The following is a 22151-nucleotide window of genomic DNA, read 5'->3' as shown; positions in this document are numbered from 1 at the left end:
AGGGCCTCATGCATGCAAGGCAAGCGCTCTACCACTGAACCACCTTCCCAGCCCCACATTCTTTAAAAAGTGACTGCAATTCACTATGTATGGATTCTGCACCCACAGCCTGCCTTTCTCTGAGTTCAAACAATGGTTGAGCACATTAGTGAAGAAGGGAAGTGCATAGGTCATGGGCACTGTTATTAGTGTTTTTGCTCAAGGCTGGCCCTCTACCACTTGGGCCACAGGGCCACAGTTCTACTTCTGTAAAGCCTGCTTTTTGTAGTGTATAAAATTTGGCAAGAAATCATTGGAATGGAGATGGCCAGGTTCAGCTAGAGAAGAGGATGTTTCTTTCTGGCTGGATCTCCCACTTTTTCCTGTGTGAGAGGAATAATGAGCTTTGTCCCCATCTCATGTCTCCCACTGCCTGAGTTACTAGGCTCTAAGGTTAATGCTGGCGTCGCTGAGGCAGAGCCATAATAGTCCTTTCTCTGTAGGCTGAAATGATCACTGTTGAAAAGAATGTGGCACTGTCCATATTGTCCTGACTGGGCCGTTGTCCTCTGGAGGGCCTGCTCAGCTCAGTCATGTGAGCTGCGGCCTCACAATCCCTGACTGGGCCTCCTTGTAGTGATCATCCCTCCCTTTCCCCAGAGGAAGATGGAGGTGTTTCTGTCTAGTGGACAGGCGCAGATGGGAAAGAGCCAGCTAGTGAGGACCACAGGGCGTCTACCCGGCTCAGGTTCCTGGTGTCCGGCTCCATGCCTTGACTCTCACTTCAGCATGCCTGAAAGTCACTGGGGGAGCTTGTGAAGAACACAGTTTCCCTGGCCTCTACTCTGGTTATTTTGTTTCTGGGTTTTCAGATGCACTCCCAGGAGCTTCTGATAAATGAGGTGTTTGGACCACACTAGTGTAACACTGGGGGGAAAGTGGGCGTAGCCCCTTTCCTGAGCTCGCTCTGTCATCTGCTTTTAGAAAGATGAAGTATGTGTGAAGTCACAGGAAGCTGCCAGACTCTTGTTGTTGGAGCTGCCATCTGGGGTGAGGATGTTCAGTCAGTCAGCTCATAATATGCACTGACTGGGATGGGATTGCTGCACTCACTGTTAGGTGACCTGTGACAGGTTTGGGGAGGGGTGGTTGAGGGACAGGTAGGTTGCCATCCTTGATAGTGACAGCTGAGAAGCCACTCCTTAGGGATTTGGTGGCGACCCCAACTGGAAGAGGTTTATCTCCATTACCAGCCTGCTTTCTCTTGCAAGGGCACAGGACAGAGTCACACGCATGGCAGGAATCTAACCTGGGCTGCTCAGAGCTGTGAAAAGCCTCTCTTTCTCCATTTCTGTCTCTTCTGACCAGTGAGATATTTAGAAGGAATTTCCCTGCTTAGCTCCGCTAGACCTCGGAGCACATTCCTAGGGAATTATTCTTGTCTCCAGGGGCATCACCCTGGCCTTGAAATTTTTTTTCCAGTTATTTTGTTTCCTGTTTGTTTAATTCCTTCCCTTTCCATTCCACTGTCACTTGAATTCTGACTGCCTTTTCAAGTAGGCCAGAACCCTCACCCCCACCCCCACCATGCCCCGGCAGGCTGTTGTATTGTTGCCCTTATATGTTGTTCTCGCATCACAGTAGGCTCTCTCAGACTGCTTGAGGGTGCTGTGTTCCTGGGGAGGGACGATGTAGATCTTCCTCAGTCAGTCTGGCATTCTGAGGCTGTGGGTCAGGTGTAGCTGGGAGCCAAGCAGTCTCTCCACACTTCTGTTGAGACCTTATGGGAGAGACTCTGTTTGGGACCTGAAACACACACCTGGCTTTCCCCCTCACATCCTCTTAAGTGTTCCTTGCATTGAACTTACCATCACAGGTGACAATAGCATACCTTGGTGTAGGGCACACATGAATTTGGAGAAGTCCAGGAGGTGCACGGCAAGGTGTAGAGGTGGGACCCAAAGGTTCAAATAATGTGGTTGTCTTATGCCCTCCCCTACTTGGCTCCTTGCTTCTTCCTGTGTTCTACCACCAAGCTCCATCTCCAATCCCACTCCAACTTCAGCTTGACCAGTTCTGTATTGCCCATCTTGTGATTTCCCTAAGTCACTGGTAGGTTGTTTGTTTGCTGTTAGCTAGAATTTTGTCCACTTATTGGGTTAATAGGGATTATGTCACATGCATTAGGAACTTTGATTCTTAATAAAAGGAATTATTAATTTCATTTCCAAACAGGCTATTTAGAGCTGAGTGGGCCTAGGGAAGGGTGGTGGGGGTGGTGGAGTTGGGTATCTTTGTCTCTATAGGCCAGTGCAGCCCCCTTGGCAGGCAGAGAGGATTTGTTTTCCTCAACTTAAAAGTCATTAAAAAACATTCACAGTTGCAACTGAATTATTCAAACTTATGTAGTGGCATTTGTCTCAGTTGTTGGTATGTAATTTATAAAATAAGTCCCTCCTTCCTTCCCTTCCAACCTTAATTCCCCTGTCCTCCTTTTATTCCTTTCCTTCTACTCTTTTCCCTGTCCCTCTCCTAAACCTTTAACAAAATGGACTTTTTCCTCTTGGTTTGCCATTGCCTACCTGCCCCACATCTTACCCATATCTATGCTGGGGTCCGGATGGCTGATTTTTATGACCTGATCATACCTCAGATGGGAGGTATGAGGTCTAGAAAGAGACAAATGTTTCAGCAGGCTAGAAATTTCAGAAGGAAAGTTGTAAAATGAGGAGAGCATACAAACTATTGGGAAGAAGGTGAGAACAAAATGAAAGTCAGTTCTGGAAATAACAGGATGTGTCCTTGTGGTGGGATCCAGGTTTGGAGCTGATGTGTGGAGGCAGTCTTGGAAGTTCCTTGCCTCCAAGCAGCTGTTTGCGTTTATAGCTCAGTCCTGAAGTAGGGGGAGAAGTTAGAAGGGCTTAAGGTATACACAGCTCACTTGGGCAAAGCCATGGAAGTGTTCTGAGCTGCTAGCTCTGGTCTGCTGGCTCTGCTGCTCCTATGCCTGGCTTATATCACTTTTAGAGCTGGAATTGAAGTTTCATTTTGCAGCATATGTTGTGCTGGCTCTGGGGTCTTTTCAACTAGTGTGGGTTCCCCCCTTCCCCCCACTCCTGGGGCTTGAACTTAGGGCCTGGGCTCTGTCCCTGAGCCTCTCTGTGCTCAAGGCTAGCACTCTACCACTTGAGCCACAGTGCTACTTCTGGCCTTTTCTGTTTATGTAGTGCTGAGGAATCAAACTCAGGGCTTTATGCATACTAGGCTGGCACTCCAACACTAAGCTACATTCTCAGCCCTAGTGTGGTTTCTTATCTCCAGATGTCTCTCTCTCTCTTTTTTTTTTCTGAGTCCGGTTGTGGGGCCTGAACTCTGGGCCTGGGCGCTGTCCCTCAGCTCTTCAGTTCAAGGCTAGCGCTCTACCACTTGAGCCACAGCGCCACTTCCGGCTTTTTTCTTATGTGGTGCTGGGGAATCGAACCCAGGGACTCATGCATGCAAGCCAAGAGCTCTACCACTGAGCCACCTTCCCAGCCCATAGATGTCTCTCTTCTTATCACCTATCCTAAAAGCCTCTCTTGTCTATGAGCCTAAGAAAATAGGCAACTATGTAAATTACATAGCTTTGTTTTGCTGACTGTAAGAAATAATTCATTAACTTTTTCCTCCTTCTCAAAGTCTGGGTATTTCTGAGCCCTTCAGCAGAGATCTGAGCAAGTTGGGCCTGTTGATCAAAGGCCCTGGCCTTCCTTGATCCAGGCATTTGGTGTTTCCAGTGCCCAGAGGCACTCCAGTGCCCGGGAGGTAGGGATATCCTGGCCCTAGCTCACAGGACTCCCCAAGCCTTTTCTTTGCCATAGTACTTGGAGGATCAATAGGGGCCCTGGAAGGGTCTTACTGCCTCTTTTGTTTGTTTGTTTTGGTCATGAGGCTTGAACTCTGGGCCTGGGCACTGTCCCTGAGGTCTTTAGTTCAAGGAGAGCACTGTACTACTTGAGCCACAGCAAGTGGCTCATATATCTTCCTGCAGTCCTCAGATCTCAGATCTCAGCCTCCTGAGTAGCTAAGATTACAGGTGTGAGCCACTGGTGCCCAGCTTACTGCCTCTTTAGTAACCCCCTCAGCCAGGATGCTAGGCCCTGCTGGATGTCTTCTGCTTCCTCTACCCACAAGGTGGCCAACATCATCTCACAGGAGAAGATGGGGTGGAGTACTAGAGAGACAGTGAAGCCCCTACAGGGCCCACTGGAGGCCACCATTTGTTCTTGTGTTTAATTGAAGATTGGAGGGAGGTGCCGAGGGACATCTTCCAGGGAGACCCAGCACTGCCCACTTCCCAACCCAGAAGTGGAGCAGGCATACCTGCTTTGTACCAAAGGCAGTGACACATGGAAGTTCTGGGGTCCCTGACACATCATAATGCCCTGAAATGTACCTGAGCATTACTTCTGATATTGACACATCTCTGTGGGTTGAGCTGGGAAACCCTCATTGAAAATGTTCTTTTTTCCTTTGTGAGACTGGGGAGTCTCAAGCAGAAAAGAGCTGGATTAGAGTGTAAAGCCTAATTAAATTACTCATGCAGTCAACACACATAAGGTTTTATACCTGTCCTTTGGCAGGCTTTAGGGGATTCCTGAGAGCAGGCCAGATGGGTAGAGAGGTGGAACATGCCTGCCTTCAGCCAGGGTTGGTTCGGTGTCTAGGGATGGAGAGAAGGCAGCTGAAGTTTTTTAAGCAGTGCTTTTCTTACTTGTGTAGCTGTATGTGATGAGTGATGATTTTGTTCCCCAGGTCCTCTTTTAGAGATTTTATTTTTGATGTACCCTTGGCCACCTGAGCCTTAGGTGAGGAAGCTGAGGCTGTCTGTTGTTTCTGTGGCACGAACAGCATAGATCTAGGTAAAGTGGAAGGGCCACAAGAGGAGGGGTGCTGACAGACCCTCAGCTGCGCCAGGGGCAATGTGCTGGCTGGAGGATCCAGCCTCTTGACTCTAGGCCTCAGGCTCTCCTCCTCTGTATAATGGCAAGAACAGTCCTTACCCAGAAGGTTTATCACATGGTCAATGAGTCATAGCCTGGCCTCGGGGACTCTGAATAGCCAAGCAGGTGGCAGTGGTGAGTGGAACCCCTTGATTTTCCTCCTGTACTGTTTTACCTGACAATTCCCTGGGTCTCAGGTTCCTAATTTTGTACAGGACTTCACTTCCTCTATTTGACTGTGATCTTCTTGAGGACAAGGGCACTTTCTAATCTGTCACATCATTTATTCAACAGTATACATACAGTGCTTGTTGCTGGGTACTCACTGTGAATGAAATCGATGGGGCTTATCAGGCTCGAGGACCAGAGCCCCATACCGGAGATGTGGACTTTACTCTAGTTCTGTAAGTATTTCTCAGGAAGAAGAGTGGGGAGACATGTTGAGGGTCAGTCACTGTAGCTTTAGGGCTCAGTCTTCTTTTGTGGCATGAGGGAGTTAGGCTGGAACCCGAGCTGCTTTTTTCGTTTTTTGGGGGGAGAAAGAGGGGCTAGTCCTGGGGCTTGGACTCAGGGTCTGGACACTGTTCCTAAAGTTTTTTGCTCAGGCTAGGCTAGCACTCTACCATTTGAGCCACAGCTCAACATCGAGCTATTTTGGTGCTTAATTAGAGATGAGAGTCTCACAGCTTTCTTTTCTTGCTGGGGCTAGCTTTGAACCAAGATCCTGATTTTAGCCTCCTGATTACCTAGTTATAGGTATGAGCCACTGGTGTGCTGCATGAACTGTTTTAAGACTGTGAGATGGTCACTTGAGGGAGGTTCTAGAAGAGCAGTCAGAGCCTTCATAAATTCTTGAGTAGTCAGGAGAGAAGTGGCCTTTAAAGAGAACTCTCCTGGCAGTTAAAAGCATGGTGAACCAAAGCCAAAGTGCAGCAACTTCAAAGATACAGACAACACTTTGGTTTCTAAGGTAGCCTTGAAATGAGAGGCATTCTTGTTCCCATATGTGATTTTAAGATGATGAGGATTATGCTGAGAATGGAACTCAGTGGTGGAGTGCATGCTTAAGCCTAGGGTTCACTCTTCAGCACTAAAAGCTAGAATAAAATTGACTTATCAGGATCAATTCCCCCTCCCTCCCCACCCTGATTATTTTACAGCTGGATTTTGGCTTGCAGTAACCGTACAACCCACAAGATAGTTAATTCTGTTGTGAAATTGCACTAGAGTCATAGTTTTGTTTTTGTTTTTTGATCAGTCGTGGAGGCTGAACTCTGGGCCTGGATGCTGTCTCTTCAGCTCAAGGCTAGCGCCCTACCACTTGCGCCACAGTGCCACTTCCGGCTTTTTTTCTGCTTATGTGGTGCTGAGGAATCAAACCCAGGGCCTCATGCATGAGAGGCGAGCACTCTACCACTGAGCCAACTTCCCAGCCCTAGTTCTGTTTTTTTTGTGTCGTTTTTTTTTGGTCAGTCATGGGGCTTGAACTCTGGGCCTGGGAACTGTCCCTCACCTCTTCAGCTCAAGGCTAGCGCTCTGCCACTTGAGCCACAGCACCACTTCCAGTTTTCTGATGGTTTATTGGAGATAAGAGTTTCATGGACTTTCCTGCCTGGGCTGGCTTTGAACCGTGATCCTCAGATCTCAGCCTCCTGAGTAGCTAGGATTACAGGCGTGAGCCACTGGCGCCCGGGAACAGTCATAGTTTATTTTTTTGCCTTTAAAGGTTTAAATTTCATTCATGTGTAACTGGTGTGGCTGTTTACAGTTTTGAAGGCAGATGGGCTGTCTTGCACTCTGAGTGGTTGGGGTGTGTCCGCTTGGCAGTCTGTGCAATCATGCTCAGCAGTGGCCCTTGTGGAAGTGTCTGGGCCAGGCTGTTCTGCTTCACAGGCATTCATGCCACAACATGGTTTGTGTTTGTTCTCCCTGTAGGTCATGGCTTCCAACTTCTCAGGTCTGGGGCTCCAGAGGAGGAAATGACTGTTCAGGGCTCTTGCTCTTACTCCAGCTGGATAACGGAAAACTGGACCTTCATAGGGTACAGACTTACCAAGGATAGGAAAGTTTCTCTCTTTGAAGGACTTTAAATTTACAACAAAGAACATAAAAATGACCACTTCATCTATCAGGCGGCAGATGAAAAACATTGTGAACAATTACTCAGAGGCAGAAATCAAAGTCCGAGAAGCCACTTCCAATGACCCATGGGGCCCATCCAGCTCTCTGATGACCGAGATCGCTGACTTGACTTACAATGTAGTGGCCTTCTCAGAGATCATGAGCATGGTATGGAAGCGGCTTAATGACCATGGCAAGAACTGGCGGCATGTGTACAAGGCCCTGACACTGCTGGACTACCTCATTAAGACGGGTTCTGAGCGGGTAGCCCAGCAGTGCCGGGAGAACATCTTTGCCATCCAGACCCTGAAGGACTTCCAGTACATTGACCGTGATGGCAAAGACCAGGGCATCAACGTGCGGGAGAAGTCAAAGCAGCTGGTGGCACTCCTCAAGGACGAGGAGCGACTGAAGGCTGAGAGGGCCCAGGCTCTCAAAACCAAAGAGCGCATGGCCCAGGTGGCCACTGGCATGGGCAGCAACCAGATCTCCTTTAACCGAGGCTCCAGCCAACCCAACCTCTCCACCAGCTACTCGGAGCAGGAATATGGCAAGGCTGGAGGATCACCGGCTTCCTACCATGGCTGTGAGTAATGGAAGTGCTGAATGGGCACTGTGTAGAGGTGGCAGTACTGAGCAGGTGGTGTGGGGTGCCTTAGGACTGAGGAAATCATGTCCAGCACCGGGCCTGGCTGTCTGCTGTTCTCAGCTTTAGGCGGCTCAGACAGTCCTGATTGAGTTATGACCACAAAGGGGCTTTTGGTCCCTTGTCTGTTCCATGGGCTTCTGTGCCTCTGACAGAGCAGCTTGCATAGCTTCCTGGGTTCTGTAGAGACGATGAGCAACGAAGCAGCTTTTTTGTTCAGGAAGCTGTGCCAGCAAAGGGTTTGTCCTGCTGCCCAAAGAGAAGCTGAATATTTGGTAGCCAGGAGGAAAAGAATGCTCTTTTTGATAAACTTATTCTTTAACTTTATATGAAGTGTTTTGTTCCTGGCTGAGCTGTGGGTCTCGAATGGCTCAGTGTATTACTCTATTTTAGCCTCCCAGAGGGAGGACATTGGATTTCACTTAAAGAGGCAAACTCAAAGAAACCTCTTCAGGTGGCCAGAGACAAAGGCCTCCTTTTCTGGGCACGCAGATTGCTCAGGGATTTGGGTGCACGTCTGGGTCTGCACTGGGTGAGGCTAGCCTATTCTGGTTTTGTATGTCAGAGTCTTTGCCCTACATTACATTCAGAAGAGGTTTCTGGGAGATGGAGTTCAGACCTGACAGAAGCTGATCGCTGAGCCACATTCAATTCCTAGCTTCCTGGCTGGTTACTGAAAGTGGTCCCAGGAACTGGGCCTTTTTGCACCTTCACATTGTTGGATGACTGCCTGTGGACCCAACCCTCTGAGAGAAAGGTGTCCCAGTGGCCTTTGTGTCCTGGGGGCAAGGATGGAGGTAGGGAATGCAGAACGCAGAAGTTGTGTCTTCTAGATTATGCAGATTCTGTACCTTTTAGAGTTCGTGGCACTGTCAGCCTAACAGCAGGCCCTTCTAAAGGAAGTTGTTTGTAGTTTGACAAACCCTTGTTAACCCTGCTTAATCTGTGGTTCTGTCACCAGACCACATGCCACCATTTGCTGCTTTTCTAGGTTTCAATTTGACTTTGTGCTGCCTACCACACTAGCATTTTGAGCAATGTGTCAATTGAGAGATTTGCATACCAGAATCAGATTTCCTGCCTCTAGGAATTCTAAATTATTACCAAGCTTAGAGCAGATTAGTATTTCCTGGTCTGTTTCTAGTCATTGTCACTTGCTCTCAGTTGAACTCTCTTTAAGCAATGGTCACAGCCTTTGTGACACCATGTGGAAGTGATTGATAGTCTCCAGAAGGCTCCCATAGAGTTAAGTCATACCAGCAAAATGAAGATCGCTTGTTGTCTTATTCCTCTCACGGATCATTCTGCTATGCCCAGAAAGATGACTTTTGGAGTGTGTTGGGGTCTATTCCCCCGCCCCCCCGCCCCCCACCCCCCCTGCTTCCTCTGTCATTCACTGCCGTGGTTGCTGTGGTGTATGACCCAGGAGTGTGGTTCTTCTCTTTCCAAATCTCTCACAGCCATTTTTCTCAAGAGGTCAGAGATTTAACACAAGTTGCTGAAACAGTACCACCGGTCATACACCGTTGGTGGAATGTTCTAGGTAGAGGGGTGAGGCTAAGGGTGCAGGAGGCTGGTTGTTGCTCTGGGCTCCTTATACCAAGCCTGGGGCCTCCAGCTACTGAGGTAAAGGCTGTGATATCTGATGGAGTTTCCTCGTTCCCTCAGGCCTTGAGCCAAGCTGCATACCCAAGGCTTCAAAGCACTGGGGTCTGCAGGGGCAAGGTGGGACCTTGGGTGGTCTCAGCCCATACCCCTGCTGGGCTGCTGCGCTTCCTCTAATGGTGTGTCTCTCTCTGTGTGTATGTGTGTGTGTGTCCCTGCCCAACAGCACCGGAGGCCTCGCTGTGCCCCCAGCACCGCACAGGGCCCCCGCTGGGTCAGAGTGAGGAGCTGCAGCCACTGAGCCAGCGCCACCCCTTCCTGCCGCACCTGGGGCTGGCTTCCCGCCCAAATGGCGACTGGTCCCAGCCCTGCCTCACTTGTGACCGCGCAGCCCGAGGTGGGACAGCGGTTTGCTTTTCTCCTTCCTAGAAACGCTGGGCAGCTTGCTGGGGGTGGTGGTGCTTGGCATGCCAGTACAGCCAACTCTCTCCTTGTCTCCTGCTGGGCCAGCTCTCCAGCTGCTAGCGGCCTAGGACTCCTTTCTCCCTCTCCCCAGGAGCTTGCTGCCCGCTGTACCTTCCCTGCCGCTAACACAAGTCACTTGCTCAGTAGGGGAGCTGCTTTTGGGGTTGGCATGGGGTGATGGCCCCTGTTCTCCCCACACCCCTTTCCTGACACAGTGGAGAGGGTTCTATTGCCTGCCAGGCACTGGTGGTGGTTGATCGAACCCCTGGGCTTGATGAAGTAGAAATGTGTGATTTATACCTGAGGATCCTGGCAAGTACCAGATCCTCACTTGGTCCATGGAAGCCATTATCCTAATGTGGTAACAGATGCCTGGCTGAGCATCGGATTGTTTCTGCTTCCCTATGAACTGCTGCCAAGGTGAACAGAGAGTTAGCTGTACTGTCAATTCTAGGTCACAGTAGTTTGAAGGTACTGGATTCAATGGGTAACTAAAAATGGAGCTTCTCTTTTGGCTAATTAATAATGTATCCTGGTCAAAGCTTACACTGTTGCAGGTTAAACTGAAAGCAGATTTTCATGGTTGCCTACAAGGAAATGCTCTATTTATGTTCCCTCTGCTCACAAGTGGGAGCAGAAAGTTGTCTGTCCTACTCTTAGCCACCAGGGTGCCAACAGCAAGCCCTTGCACAAGCTCCCTGATAAGGTGGCCAGCTTCATTCAGCCCTGGAGACAGTTACGGTTCATTCGTGCTTCATTAATATTACAGTTGTTTGACTTGGGTATACATGTGATCACTATATTTAGCTCTGGGATTTTTTTCCTTCATGCCCCTACCTTCTCCTAACAGTTTATACTGAAGTTTGGCTTCTCCTAAATCAGTGTTAGAAAATGTAGGGAGGACCAGCTTTCCCATTAAAGAATGCCAAGGGCAAAGCTTGTTTGGAAAGGTCACCTAAAGACATGTGAGTTACATGCCCATTTCTCCCTCTCCATACTGTATCCCACAGAACAAACGTCATGGAGTGCCCCGTCACCATCACTAGTTCTCTACCCAGTCTCGTAAGTGGTGAGGTCTGTTGAGCCTTGTCTGATTTTGTGTTCACCTGGCTGATTGGTGTTCTTGGGACGGTTGCATAGTAAGATTGGGCCTGGCTGTCTCCTTTAGTCTTGACTCTACACCGTTGCTTAAGCTGTCTCCTCTGCTTGGGTGGCCACCCACAAATAGAGCAAGCTGCTCATGGTATACAGCATATTAGGTCTCTTCTGTCTTTCAGCTCTGATGTGAACTAAAGATACATGAAAGATTTTTTTCCTTTGGTTATTTATGCTCCAGATGAATTCTGGGCAAACAAGAATGAGGTGGAAGTGCTTTTCTCCCTACAGCTCAACCCAGCTTGTCTCAATGTCTCTTTTGTTCTTGCTTTTCTGCTTTCTCTTGGAGTTTTATAAAGTGGTGAGTGTAAGGTAGATACTTCTTGGATTGATCCTGGTGGATTTGTTTGGAGCATACTCACTTGGAAGTCAGCCATGGAGAAGTCAGAATAAGGCCTGCTGTTCATCCCTTCATGCCCCTAGTGAAAATGAAGGCTCTGATTCAGGAGAGATGCTTGTGAGGGGTACACTCAGGGTTCCAGGCCATCAGGAGAGGCTTTTTGAGAAGACAGAAGACAGACAGGGGTGGGGGTGGGGGGGTGGGGGGTAGGAAGGGTGGGGGGGTAGGAGTAGGGAGTATGAGTGTCAGGGTCAAAGGGCAAGTGTGCCTTTGATTGTTATCCTGATAGCCATTGAGGAATTTTCTTTCATGAGCCAGATCTCATTTCATCTTCCCTCTTCCCTACTGTCCTCAAACATCTGTAGATCTGACCGTCAGCAGCCCCCATTTACATCCTCCTATCATCTTTATAAGTGATGCTCTGGTGCTGAGTTCCCTGTGGAATTGTCCCTGAGCCTTTGACAAGGGAGACAGAGCCTTCTTTGATGATAGACCTTGGTTATCCTCCTCTTCCACCCTCCAACCTTTGCTTCTCAGCCTTTACTGGGCCTTGTCTTCCCTCAGAAGCACCCTAGACCTCAGTTCTGCTGGTGGCTGCCCTTAGGGCAAGGCTCCAAGTTCTACCTCCCCCTCCCCTCTCCAGACTACGCTTGTGTCAGGCTGTGCTAAATGCAGTAGAGTCCTTTCCTTTGTGGTACTAATGTGGTAATGGGAAAGAAAACATAAGTAAATGGTACAGCATGTTACATGAGGAATACTCTGGAACACAGCAACACATAAACAACCCAGCCATGGCTTTCTGGAAGAAGTCAGGATGGTTTGCAGTATGAAACACACAGGATTGGGAGAAGCATCAGACAGAAGTCTCGGGTGGAAATGTGCTGGCAATTGAGGACCAGGAAGGTGGCCAATGCCTAATGAGGCTGGGGCCTCATTAGCAGGGAGAGGATGGGGCATGGCAGAGTCATTCCTGCAGGGGGCACAGGACCTGCACTTCTGACGGACGTATTCCTTTAATTCCTAGTTCATCCTTGGTTAGTGTTTGGGAGTTCTAGCCAGAATCCAAACTATTAAGATCTGCAAGTGCTACTCTCACTGTGTTTACTTTCCATTGACCAGGAGCCCTACTCAGTAGACTTAAGCCTCTATCAAAAGGCCTCTGGGTGGTTACTCTGCAATGGTGAGGTGGGGAGAGTCCCAAGTAAAATGGGGAGAAGCACTGTGGGAAGTCTCTGTGGCTGTGGGGGGCAGGGCAGGAGCAGGAGACCAGTCAGGAGGTCACATTCTCATCCATGTGGAAGAGGATAGGACTGGGAGTTGGGTGGTGGTAGAGGTCTGGGAAGTAGCCAGGCCTTGAGTATGTCCTGAAGAAGAGCTGAGAGGATTTTCTGGAGGCCTGCACCCACACTGAGGGATAGAAGGTGAGAGGAGTTCTGAGGCCTGTGAACAGGGGCCAGGAAGTAAGGATGGCTGTGGAGGAAGCAAGTTTAGGGGCAACATGTGAGGTATCTATGCCACATGTAAGCCGAAGTGTCCAGTTGGGAGACCACTCTGAGCCAGAGATGCAGGTGGGGACATGGTACAGGGATACTAGTTTTGCTTTCTGCTCTTTGGCTTCTCCTGGTGCTCATGTTTAATTGGGGGCTCAGGGTATACTTGCCTGCTTTGGCTACCTTCCCATGGTCCTGCCATGCAGTTAGGACTGTGTGTGTTAGCAAAGCTGTCTGTCTTAGAGAAGCATTTTTGGGCTTAGATTGCTGAGGGATTTGCCCAAAATGGCAGAGAAAGCTGACAGCATGGGCTGGAGCACTACTTCTCCCACCTAGGGCCCTCGCCATCCTCTCAGGTTCCACAGGACTGGCCGTAGCCTGAGTGCCCGGGAAGAAGTTGCAGAAGTTTTTGGGGTAGTGGGTAAAGTGGCAGATGGGGGATATGAGATCTCTTCAGTGGGTTAGGACAGAAGAAAGATAGCTGCCATTCAAGAATGTAACACTCTCAGGATGGGGCCAGATTTCTTCCTCCCCCTCCCCCCTCCCCCCTCCCCCCCTCTTTCCTGTCTTCTACCTGGCCTAACTCCCATCAAGGGCTGGTTTATGAAGCAGTGTTTTCTCAGACAGCTCTGCTTCCTCTTGCTGTGCACCCTGCATCAACCTGCAGAGGCAAGGCCACATCTGCCTCAATCTACTCCAAACCAGCCCCTATTGCCTGTGCCAGTCTTCTTGTTCTTAAGAAAAAGGACAAGGAAGAAAGGGAGAAAGAAGGCAGACATGCTTAACACTGATTTGCTCTTTTGAACCAGAATAACTTGAAGTCCTGGATCAAAGCAGCATTGGCAAGCTGTTCTCCAGGTGGTTCTGCCACTTGCTCTTGGTCTGGGAATGCCTGACAGTCTTGTCTATCTGGATGACGCCTTGGGCATTCTGGTGGGTACTGAGCCCTGTGGTGTGGCTTAGGTCTTCCCCCAGGGGAATGTCAGGGAGTCCTACAGGCCTGAGCAAACACTGTGGGCAGAGACTGCCCTCACATACTATGACAGTGGCTTACCAAGTGATTACTGGAGATTACAGCCAGCCATTGAATGCCTTTATTCCGCTACACTCCACAAAGGATTTGAGTTGGCTTACAAAACACATGCGGTGCCATGGATTAGATGGATTGCTAGCAGAAAGAAGTGGGGCAAAAGGAAAATAAGGATGAGAAAATAAAACAGAGCCAGCCAAACACAGTGGCTAGAGGTAGATCCAAATTCGGCTTTGAACTTATTAGCCACCAACCCCAAAGAAGGCAATTGCTCTTTGATTTCTAGACAGGGGTCCAAAGGCTTGATCCTTACTGTGCATGCAGTAGGGCAGAGCCTGAGAACACCTGCCCAGAAGAGCATGCACAGCACTGTGTGAGCACTGTCCTCAGGGCCACTGCCCCTGCCTGGATTCCTGTGGGCTGAGTTGCTATTCTCTAGGGGCCCAGCAAGAATTCAAGTGGAGGGTGGTATGACCATTGCATTTCCTCTTTAGCACAGAGCCCCTTCCAGCTTTCCCCCTTTTGCAGTACCAGGGTTTGAATCCAGTGGTCAAATTTGTTTGGCTTGCTTGCTCGGTTGGTGTTCTACCACTTGAGTCATGCCCCCAGCCCAACTTTTGGAGATAGAATCTCAAGGTCTTATCTTCGAAACTGGCTTAGAACCACAGTCCTTTGGGTCTCAGCTCCCCGAATAGCTCGGATTGTAGGTGTGAGCTACTCGTACTGGGCTATCCCTTTGCTTCTTTCTCATAATGGCACTAGGAGGTGGGCAAGGTAAAGTAGCTTTTAATATGGGAGTGGCTGGAATCAGCCCAAAAATTCACGTAGGAATGAAGGATTTGAACTGGTACTTTTGAATCCTGGATGTCTTTCTTCTCTTTGCAACTAAAAAAAAAGTTTAAATTTTGTTTTTTGGTGCTGATCCTGGGGCCTGACTAATGTTCTACCATTTGAGCCATAGCTCCATTTTCCACTTTTCTTTTTGGTCAGTTGTAGAGCTTGAACTCTGGGCCTAGACACTATCCCTCAGCTCTTCAGTTCTAGGTGAATGCTCTACCACTTGAGCCACAGTGCCACTTCTGGTTTTCTGAGAGGTTTATTGGAGATGAGTCTCACGGACTTTCCTGCCTGGGCTGGCCTTGAACCTTTATCCTCAGATCTCAGCCTCCTGAGTAGCTAGGATTAAAGGCGGGAGCCACCGATGTCTGGTCTTTTCTGACTTTTTGGTCATTAGTTGGAGATAAGAGTCTCACAGACTTTAGTACTGGGGTTGGCTTTGAAATGCAACCCTCAGATCTCAGCCTCTTAAGTAGCTAGGATTATAGGCATGAGACCCTGGCACCTGGCTAGTAGTTCGCTCGTTTTTTTTGTTTTTTTGTTTTTTTCCAGCCAAATAGAGGAATATGGAATATGTCTGTTGCAAATTTTAAGATTGTGTGGTCTGTCACACATAATGCTTTCTTTTATGGCTTTTTAAAGGCAGAAAAGCCTATTTAAACTGTTACTTAATTGGGACTCAGATCTTGAAGAGCTCTCTGGTAGTCAGAGAGGGATGAGATTGTTCTCACAATGGAAACACACAGTCAACATTTCTGTTTGGGGTTACTAATTACATGATTGAAATAGGCTAATACCACAGACAATGGAAATAATCAGTATGGCACCATCATCTTGTCTTTAGAGCATCCTTTGTAGTATAGGCAAACAACCGGTGGCCAAAATACCAGCATAGTAGGAAAAAGGGAGGTAGTTCAGTGAGGACAACTCTGTCACTGAGCTGCTGTCTTTGATACATCGAATGCTCAGGATAGCAGATGCTAGTTTCAAGCAGTCAACTTCATGGGGGGTATTTTAACAGTTTACATGAATCCAAGTAGGAAGGAAGGCTTTGTAAAGGTAGACTTCCCTTTGCCTGGGAAGATGGGCCATATTGAATATAATATTACCATGTTATCCTGTGATGTCTTCAGAGTGCTGTTTACTCTGAGATGATCTTGTTTGTTTTGTCTTCTGTGAACCCTCAGCAGTGCAGCCCAAATTGGGTGCTGCCTGAATGATGCATGAATGTAAATAAGCCTTAGTTCTTTCTTTTCTTATTTTTTTTCTGGCAATATTTCTGTGTGCTGTGTTTATCTTTGTGGTGTCAACTCTGGACACGATTTTTTTTTTTTTTTTTGTCTGTTCTGGGGCCTGAACTCTGGGCCTGGGCGCTGTCCCTCAGCTCTTCAGCCCAAGGCTAGTGCTCTACCACTTGAGCCATAGTGCCACTTCCAGCTTCTTCTGCTTATGTGGTGCTGAGGAATACAACTCAGGGCCTCATGCATGAAATGCATGCACTCTACCACTGAGCTATCTTCCTAGCCCTCAGTGTTAGTTTTTTTGTTTTTGTGGGTTGTGAGGCTTGAACTCTGGGCTTGGGCACTGTCCCTGAGCTCTTCAGCTCAAGGCAAGCACTCTACCACTTGAACCATAGTGCTACTTCTGGCTTTTTCTGTTTATGTGGTGCTGAGGAATCAAACCCAGGGCCTCATACATGCGAGGCAAGCACTCTACCGCTGAGCTACCTTCCCAGCCCCAGTGTTAGTCCTTTCTTTCTCCTTCCTTCCTTCCTTCCTTCCTTCCTTCCTTCCTTCCTTCCTTCCTTCTCTTTCTTTCTTTCTTTCTTTCTTTCTTTCTTTCTTTCTTTCTTTCTTTCTTTCTTTCTTTCTTTCTTTCTTTCTTTCTTTCTTTCTTTCTTTCTTTCTTTCTTTCTTTCTTTCTTTCTTTCTTTCTTTCTTTCTTTCGCTTGAACTCTAGGCCTGGGTGCTGTCCCTCAGGTCTTCAGCTCAAGGCTAGCACTCTACCACTTGAGCCACAGTGCCACTTCCGGTTTCCTGAGTGGTTTATTGGAGATAAGAGTCTCACGGTCTTTCCTGCCTGGGCTGGCTTTGAACCGAGATCTTCAGATCTCAGCCTCCTGAGTAGCTAGGATTATAGGTGTGAGCCACCGGCACCTGGCCAGTGTTAGTCTTTTGAAAATACATTTTGAGAGTTGGAGTTTGGCTCAGCTGGTAGAATGCCAGCCAGTGAGCAAAAGTGTCAGGTACTGACGTTGAGTCCTGTTCTTGGGCCTAAAAAAAGGAAGAAAAAAAAAGATATATATTGAAGGCTTTTACAGTGATGATTTGGTCAATGACAGATCACATATGGTAGGCCCCCATATTTTATTATTAGAACTGAATAATTTCTATGACGTAGCAGTTTCAGTGTCTTGTCAATGCTGGGGAGACATTTCAGGGTGTGTGCATGCTTAAGCGCACTACCAAACCATACCTCCAAACCCTCATCTAGTAATTTTCTTTTTCCTTTCCTTTTCTGGGCAGTAGTACTGGATTTGAACTTGGGACTTGACACTTACTAGGTGGTTACTCTACTTCTTGAGCCATGTGCTCTGGTTACTTTTTTTTTTTTTTTTGTCAGTTCTGGGTCTTGAACTCTGGGCCTGGGTGCTGTCCCTGAGCTCTTCAGCTCAAGGCTAGCGCTCTACAACTTGAGCCACAGCACCACTTTGTTTTCTGATAGTTAATTGGAGATAAGAGTCTCACAGATATTCATGACTTTGAACTACAGTCCTCAGATCTCAGCTTCCAGAGTAGCTAGGATTACAGGTATGAGCCACCGGCACCTGGCTCTCTGGTTACTTTTGAGATAGGATCTGGCTTTTTGCTTGGATTGCAACCTTCCTTATTCATACTTTCTGTGGTAGCTGGGTTGACAGACATATATTACTTATGCCAAGCTTTTTTTGTTGTAATGGGGTCGTATGAACTATTCTTGCCTGAGCTGGCCTGGAACCGAATCTTTGCCTCCTGAGTTGCTAGGATTACAGGTATGAGCCACTGGTGCCAGTCCTTACCCAGTCTTTTTATTGCACCTTTTGACTATTTAGATATGTTTAGGTATACAAATGCGATGATGTCTGGAGTGTTGACCACAGTGATGGGCTGGCTGTACAGGTCTGTTGCCTAGCAGCAGTGGGCAATCCTGTGGAACTAAGGGGTGTGTAGGCTGTATTGTGTAGATGTGTCAGTTTACTCTGTGATGTCCTCATAAACATTTAGCGGTGTCGCTTCAGCCCTGGTGATGGCATTCAGTTGCGTTTGTGTGGTTTCCACATAGTTTACGGTTGAGTTCAGCAATAGGATGATTCATACTTGTTATTGTTCAGAAAAAAAATATTTTTTTGTCATTTCTCTTTGCCCTGTGCTACTAGCTCCAAAGCTAGCTTCCGAGGAACTTCTAAATATTCCTTAATGTCACAAAGCCTGGCCACACTTCTGGGCATGTCTCTGTCCCTGTGATGGGTGATTGCAGGGTGCCGCCAGGCTGCAAGTGTGCCCAAGGTGTGTGTGGGGGGGGGTGGGAAGGGTGATTCAGGCCAAGCTTTATTGAGTTGAAGGGTTTGCCCTGGAAAGTTACAGGCAGCAGATAATGCTCCACTCTTAGTCTGTCCTTTGCTCACAGTCTCCATGTGGGCTGCTTCAGTGATTGCCTTTCCAGGTCTAATGGAGGGAGCGCAGTGTGGTGAAGTAAGTGGACTTGGTCCTCATTGTACAGTAATGGATGGCCATTTTGTGCTGATGTGGAGTAGGCAGGGGAAGAGAAGACAGCATTATCTGTTATCTCATTGTAGATAGCTGTCACACACTTGGTGTGCTTCTTCCTGGTGAACATCTGCCCTTGGTGGCACTGTAAACATACCTCTGGCTGCTCTCTGTCCTCCAAAATTGTAACTGAAGCATTTTCTCTGCTTCCTCCTTAACAGAACTGGTAAACCTTTTAGCAGTTCACACTGTTAAAACACTGGAGCTGGTGCCTGAGTAGCCTCAATACATGAGTCTGGAGTTGGTGGTGTTCCCCAAGAGGACTCCCAAATCAAGTCTCTTATGAAAAATGGTGCAGTATGTGCGTAGGACCCAAGCCTAGGACCTAACCTATCTTCTGTTTCACCTTTAGATGCTCTATAATACTCAGTGGTATAAATGTTATGCATGGCTTATGCATGGCTACCTTACTCTATTGTTTAGGGAACAATAACATGACAAAAGTCTGTCATGCACCTATGGCTCACGCCTGTAATCCTAACTACTCAGGAGGCTGAGATCTGAGCATCATGGTTCAAAGCCAGTCCAGGCAGGAAAGTCTGACTCTTATCTCCAGTGAACTACCAAGAAAACGAAAAAGCCAGAAGTGGATCAGTAACAGTACCATGGATGGGTTCACTTGCTCACTTTTTGCCCTGCTGTGTGTCAGGGCCAGCACTATGCTTTTAAGGCTATCAGAAGGTGGCTGACACTTTCTAGTGGGCCCAGGATAGGACAGGCAGATGCATCTATAGAGTGCTTACTGTGGCTTCTACGGCAGGTTAGGATCCCACTGGGCTGGTCTAAGCCTTAGCTCTTTGGTTACCCTTGTGTAGGAGGGAGGCCCTAGGTTAGCTGGTGGTGGGGATGGGCACTAAGTGAAGAGCAGTGCTCCACCTCCCCATGCACTTGGTCACTGAAGTAAGACAGTTACTGGTTTATGGTCTGATTGTGTGTACTAGCTATATGCATTTTCTGTGCTGCTGTCCAGCTAACACTTAGTTTTTTATTTTATTTTTTGTCAGTGGTGGGGCCTGAACTCTGGGCCTGGGTGCTGTCCCTCAGCTCTTCAGCTCAAGACTACCACTTGAGCCATGGTGTCACTTCTGGCTTTTTCTGCTTATGTGGTACTGAGGAATCAAACCCAGGGCCTCATGCATGCAAGGCAAGCACTCTACCACTGAGCCACCTTCCCAGCCCTTAACACTTAGTTTTAAAGCTAAGCCTTGGCAGATGACTTTTCCCCTGGTGAAATGGACACAAACATAGTACTTCTGTCCCGCGTTAAGGCGTAGTTACATATGCTAACACGTGCACTTCCCATGCTCCTGCGCCTTGGAAATGCTCCACAACTGGATTATTCATTGTTACTGCAGTTATTGTCACGTTCTCAATGATGTAACAATGCTGTAGTAAACTTTTTTTGTGCAAGAAGTTTTTATTTTTATTTTTTTGGGGTCCAGTTGTGGGGCCTGAACTCTGGGCCTGGGCGCTGTCCCTCAGCCCTTCAGCTCAAGGCTAGCACTCTACCACTTGAGCCACAGCGCCACTTCCGGCTTTTTTCTTTTTGCTTATGTGGTGCTGAGGAGTCGAACCCAGGGCCTTGAGCATGCAAGGCAAGCGCTCTACCACTGAGCCACCTTCCCAGCCCGAAGTTTTTATTTTTTAAAGGATTCTTTGTACTAGAATTTGTTTGTACCAGCAGTGAGATTAATGGAAAATGTATAGGAACATTACTGCCTTTTTCCAGAGTGCACCCCAGTAGTTGGAGAGAGTACTTAGCTGATCGCCATGGGCCCACGAGAGGCACTGTGATTTTCTTAACTGTCGCCACCAATGTAATAGATGGAAATTGCTATCAGAATAAAAACAAAGCTTGTTTTAGAAAATGAGTTCCTGTTTTGAAGTACAAGTTGAAAGCCAGGCACCAGTGGGCTCACATCTATAATCTGTAATCCTGGTTGTGTAGGTGGTGGAGGTCAGGAGGATAGATCGTGGTTTGAAGCCAGGCAGAGAAGAAGGTTGTTTTTTTTGTTTGTTTGTTTTGGTTGGTCATGGGGCTTGAACTCTGGGCCTGAGCACTGTCACTTAGCTTTTCAGCTCAAGGCTAGTGCTCTACCACTTGATCCATAGTTGATTGGAAGTAAGAGTTTCACAGCCTTTCCTGCCCAGGCTGGCTTTAAACTGTGATCCTCAGATTTCAGCCTCCTGAGTAGCTAGGATTACAGGTGAGCCATTGGTACTCAGTGAGCCATTGGTACAGGTGAGCCATTGGTACTCAACCAATAGCTAGGCACAATGGTATGTGCCTGCCATCCTGGCCAGGCAGGCCAACGCAGGTGCAAAAAAAAAAGCAAGCAAAAATTCCACCTTAGCAGAAAAAGCTGGGATGGTAGCACCTGTCTTTTATCCTGGTTACTATGGGAAGTGTAAATAGGAGAATCATGGTTCAGTCTGGCCCAGGCAAAAACTGAGACCCTAACTTAGAAATAATTAGAGCCAAAAGAGCTAGAGGTATGGCTCAAACAGTTGAGCACATATCTAGAAAGTGTGAAGCCCTGAATTCAAATCCTAGTACCACAAACAAAACAAACAGTTTGACTGTCTCCTATTCAAAATGCTCGGGACCAAAAGTATGCCATAGTTCAGACTTTTTCATTTATTTTCTCTTCCCTCTCTGTCTCTACCCCCCCTCCCCCCGCCCTCTCTCCGTCCCTATGCTGGGACCAGTCCTGGAACTCAGGGCCTAGGCACTGTCCCTAAGCTCTTTTTGTTCAAAGCTAGTACGTTATCACTTGAGTCACAGCTCCACTTCTGGCTTTCAATTAGAAGTAAGATACAGACTTTCCTGGCTTTGAACTGTGATCCTCAGATCTCAGCCTCTTTGAGTAGCTAGGATTACTTACAGGTGTGAGCCACTGGAGCCAATTTATGATTGAATTGAACAAGAGAGAAAGTGTTTCTTTGAAGTTCTTTCTTAGTGTATGCTCACAAGCTTGGGTGCTAACCTTGCTAGCACCCTGTGGGCCCTGTGGGCCCTTTCCCACCCTGGCTCCTTCTGGGATTGCTGGGCCCCCAGGTTTGTGTGGGGGGGACATCTCTTCCCTACCACTGCTCCCAGGCACTGTGAGGCCCACATCCCAGCTCTGCCAGGGAGGGACAGACTGTGCCTTTGTTACCTGCGCATAGGGAAGAGTGCTTAATATTTTGGTTGAATCCTCCCTGCTCCGTTCAACAAGCTGGGAATCTGCAAGGGAAAGGGTTTAGTCTATAGTCCCAGAGAATAGCCCAAACACTTGTTATTCAGCTGAGGGTGGATTTTGAATCATGTGGACAAATAGAAGGACTGTCTTTTGTCTCTGTTTTACCCCCCCCCCCCCATCTCCCTTTGCAGCTCTGTACAACTGACTAGGCTCTGCTTTCCTTCCCACCTTCAGCTTCCTTGTCTATAAACTGAATGGAGGTGAAGAAATTACAGCCATTGTTTGTTACACTGGAAAATAAACTTGAAGCGGAGCCCATAGAGATGGGAGTGTCTGCTGGGTACCAGGAGCAAGCTGGTGCAGCCCCTGCCTTCTTCAACAGCCAGAGTGGAAGGTGGCTGGCTGTGAGCTGATCACCAGTGTAGACTGCGGCCAGAGATAATGATGGCTGAGAAGACAGGCACTGTGTGGGTGCCCTGTGTGTGGGGGGGTGTGCCCTGTGTGTGCTGCGCC

General features: G+C 48.1%; 1 protein-coding gene across 2 annotated transcripts in view; it reads left to right on the top strand.

The window, feature by feature from the left end:
• The window catches only part of Epn2 (epsin 2), an 81688-nt gene that overhangs the window by 37399 nt on the left and 22138 nt on the right, over positions 1 to 22151 (top strand). For both annotated transcript variants that reach the window (XM_013016360.1, XM_013016359.1), the window contains exons 2-3: positions 5256 to 5365; positions 6897 to 7668. In XM_013016360.1, coding sequence (XP_012871814.1) covers positions 7074 to 7668 — 595 coding nt within the window. In that variant the 5' untranslated portion in view covers positions 5256 to 5365; positions 6897 to 7073. The remainder of the gene's footprint in view (positions 1 to 5255; positions 5366 to 6896; positions 7669 to 22151) is intronic.

This window comes from Dipodomys ordii, unplaced genomic scaffold (assembly GCF_000151885.1).
Source record: "Dipodomys ordii isolate 6190 unplaced genomic scaffold, Dord_2.0 Scaffold31, whole genome shotgun sequence".
NCBI classification, from domain to species: Eukaryota; Metazoa; Chordata; class Mammalia; order Rodentia; family Heteromyidae; genus Dipodomys; species Dipodomys ordii.
The sequence above is the reverse complement of the archived record's forward strand: the minus strand, read 5'-3'. Positions and strand labels throughout refer to the sequence as shown.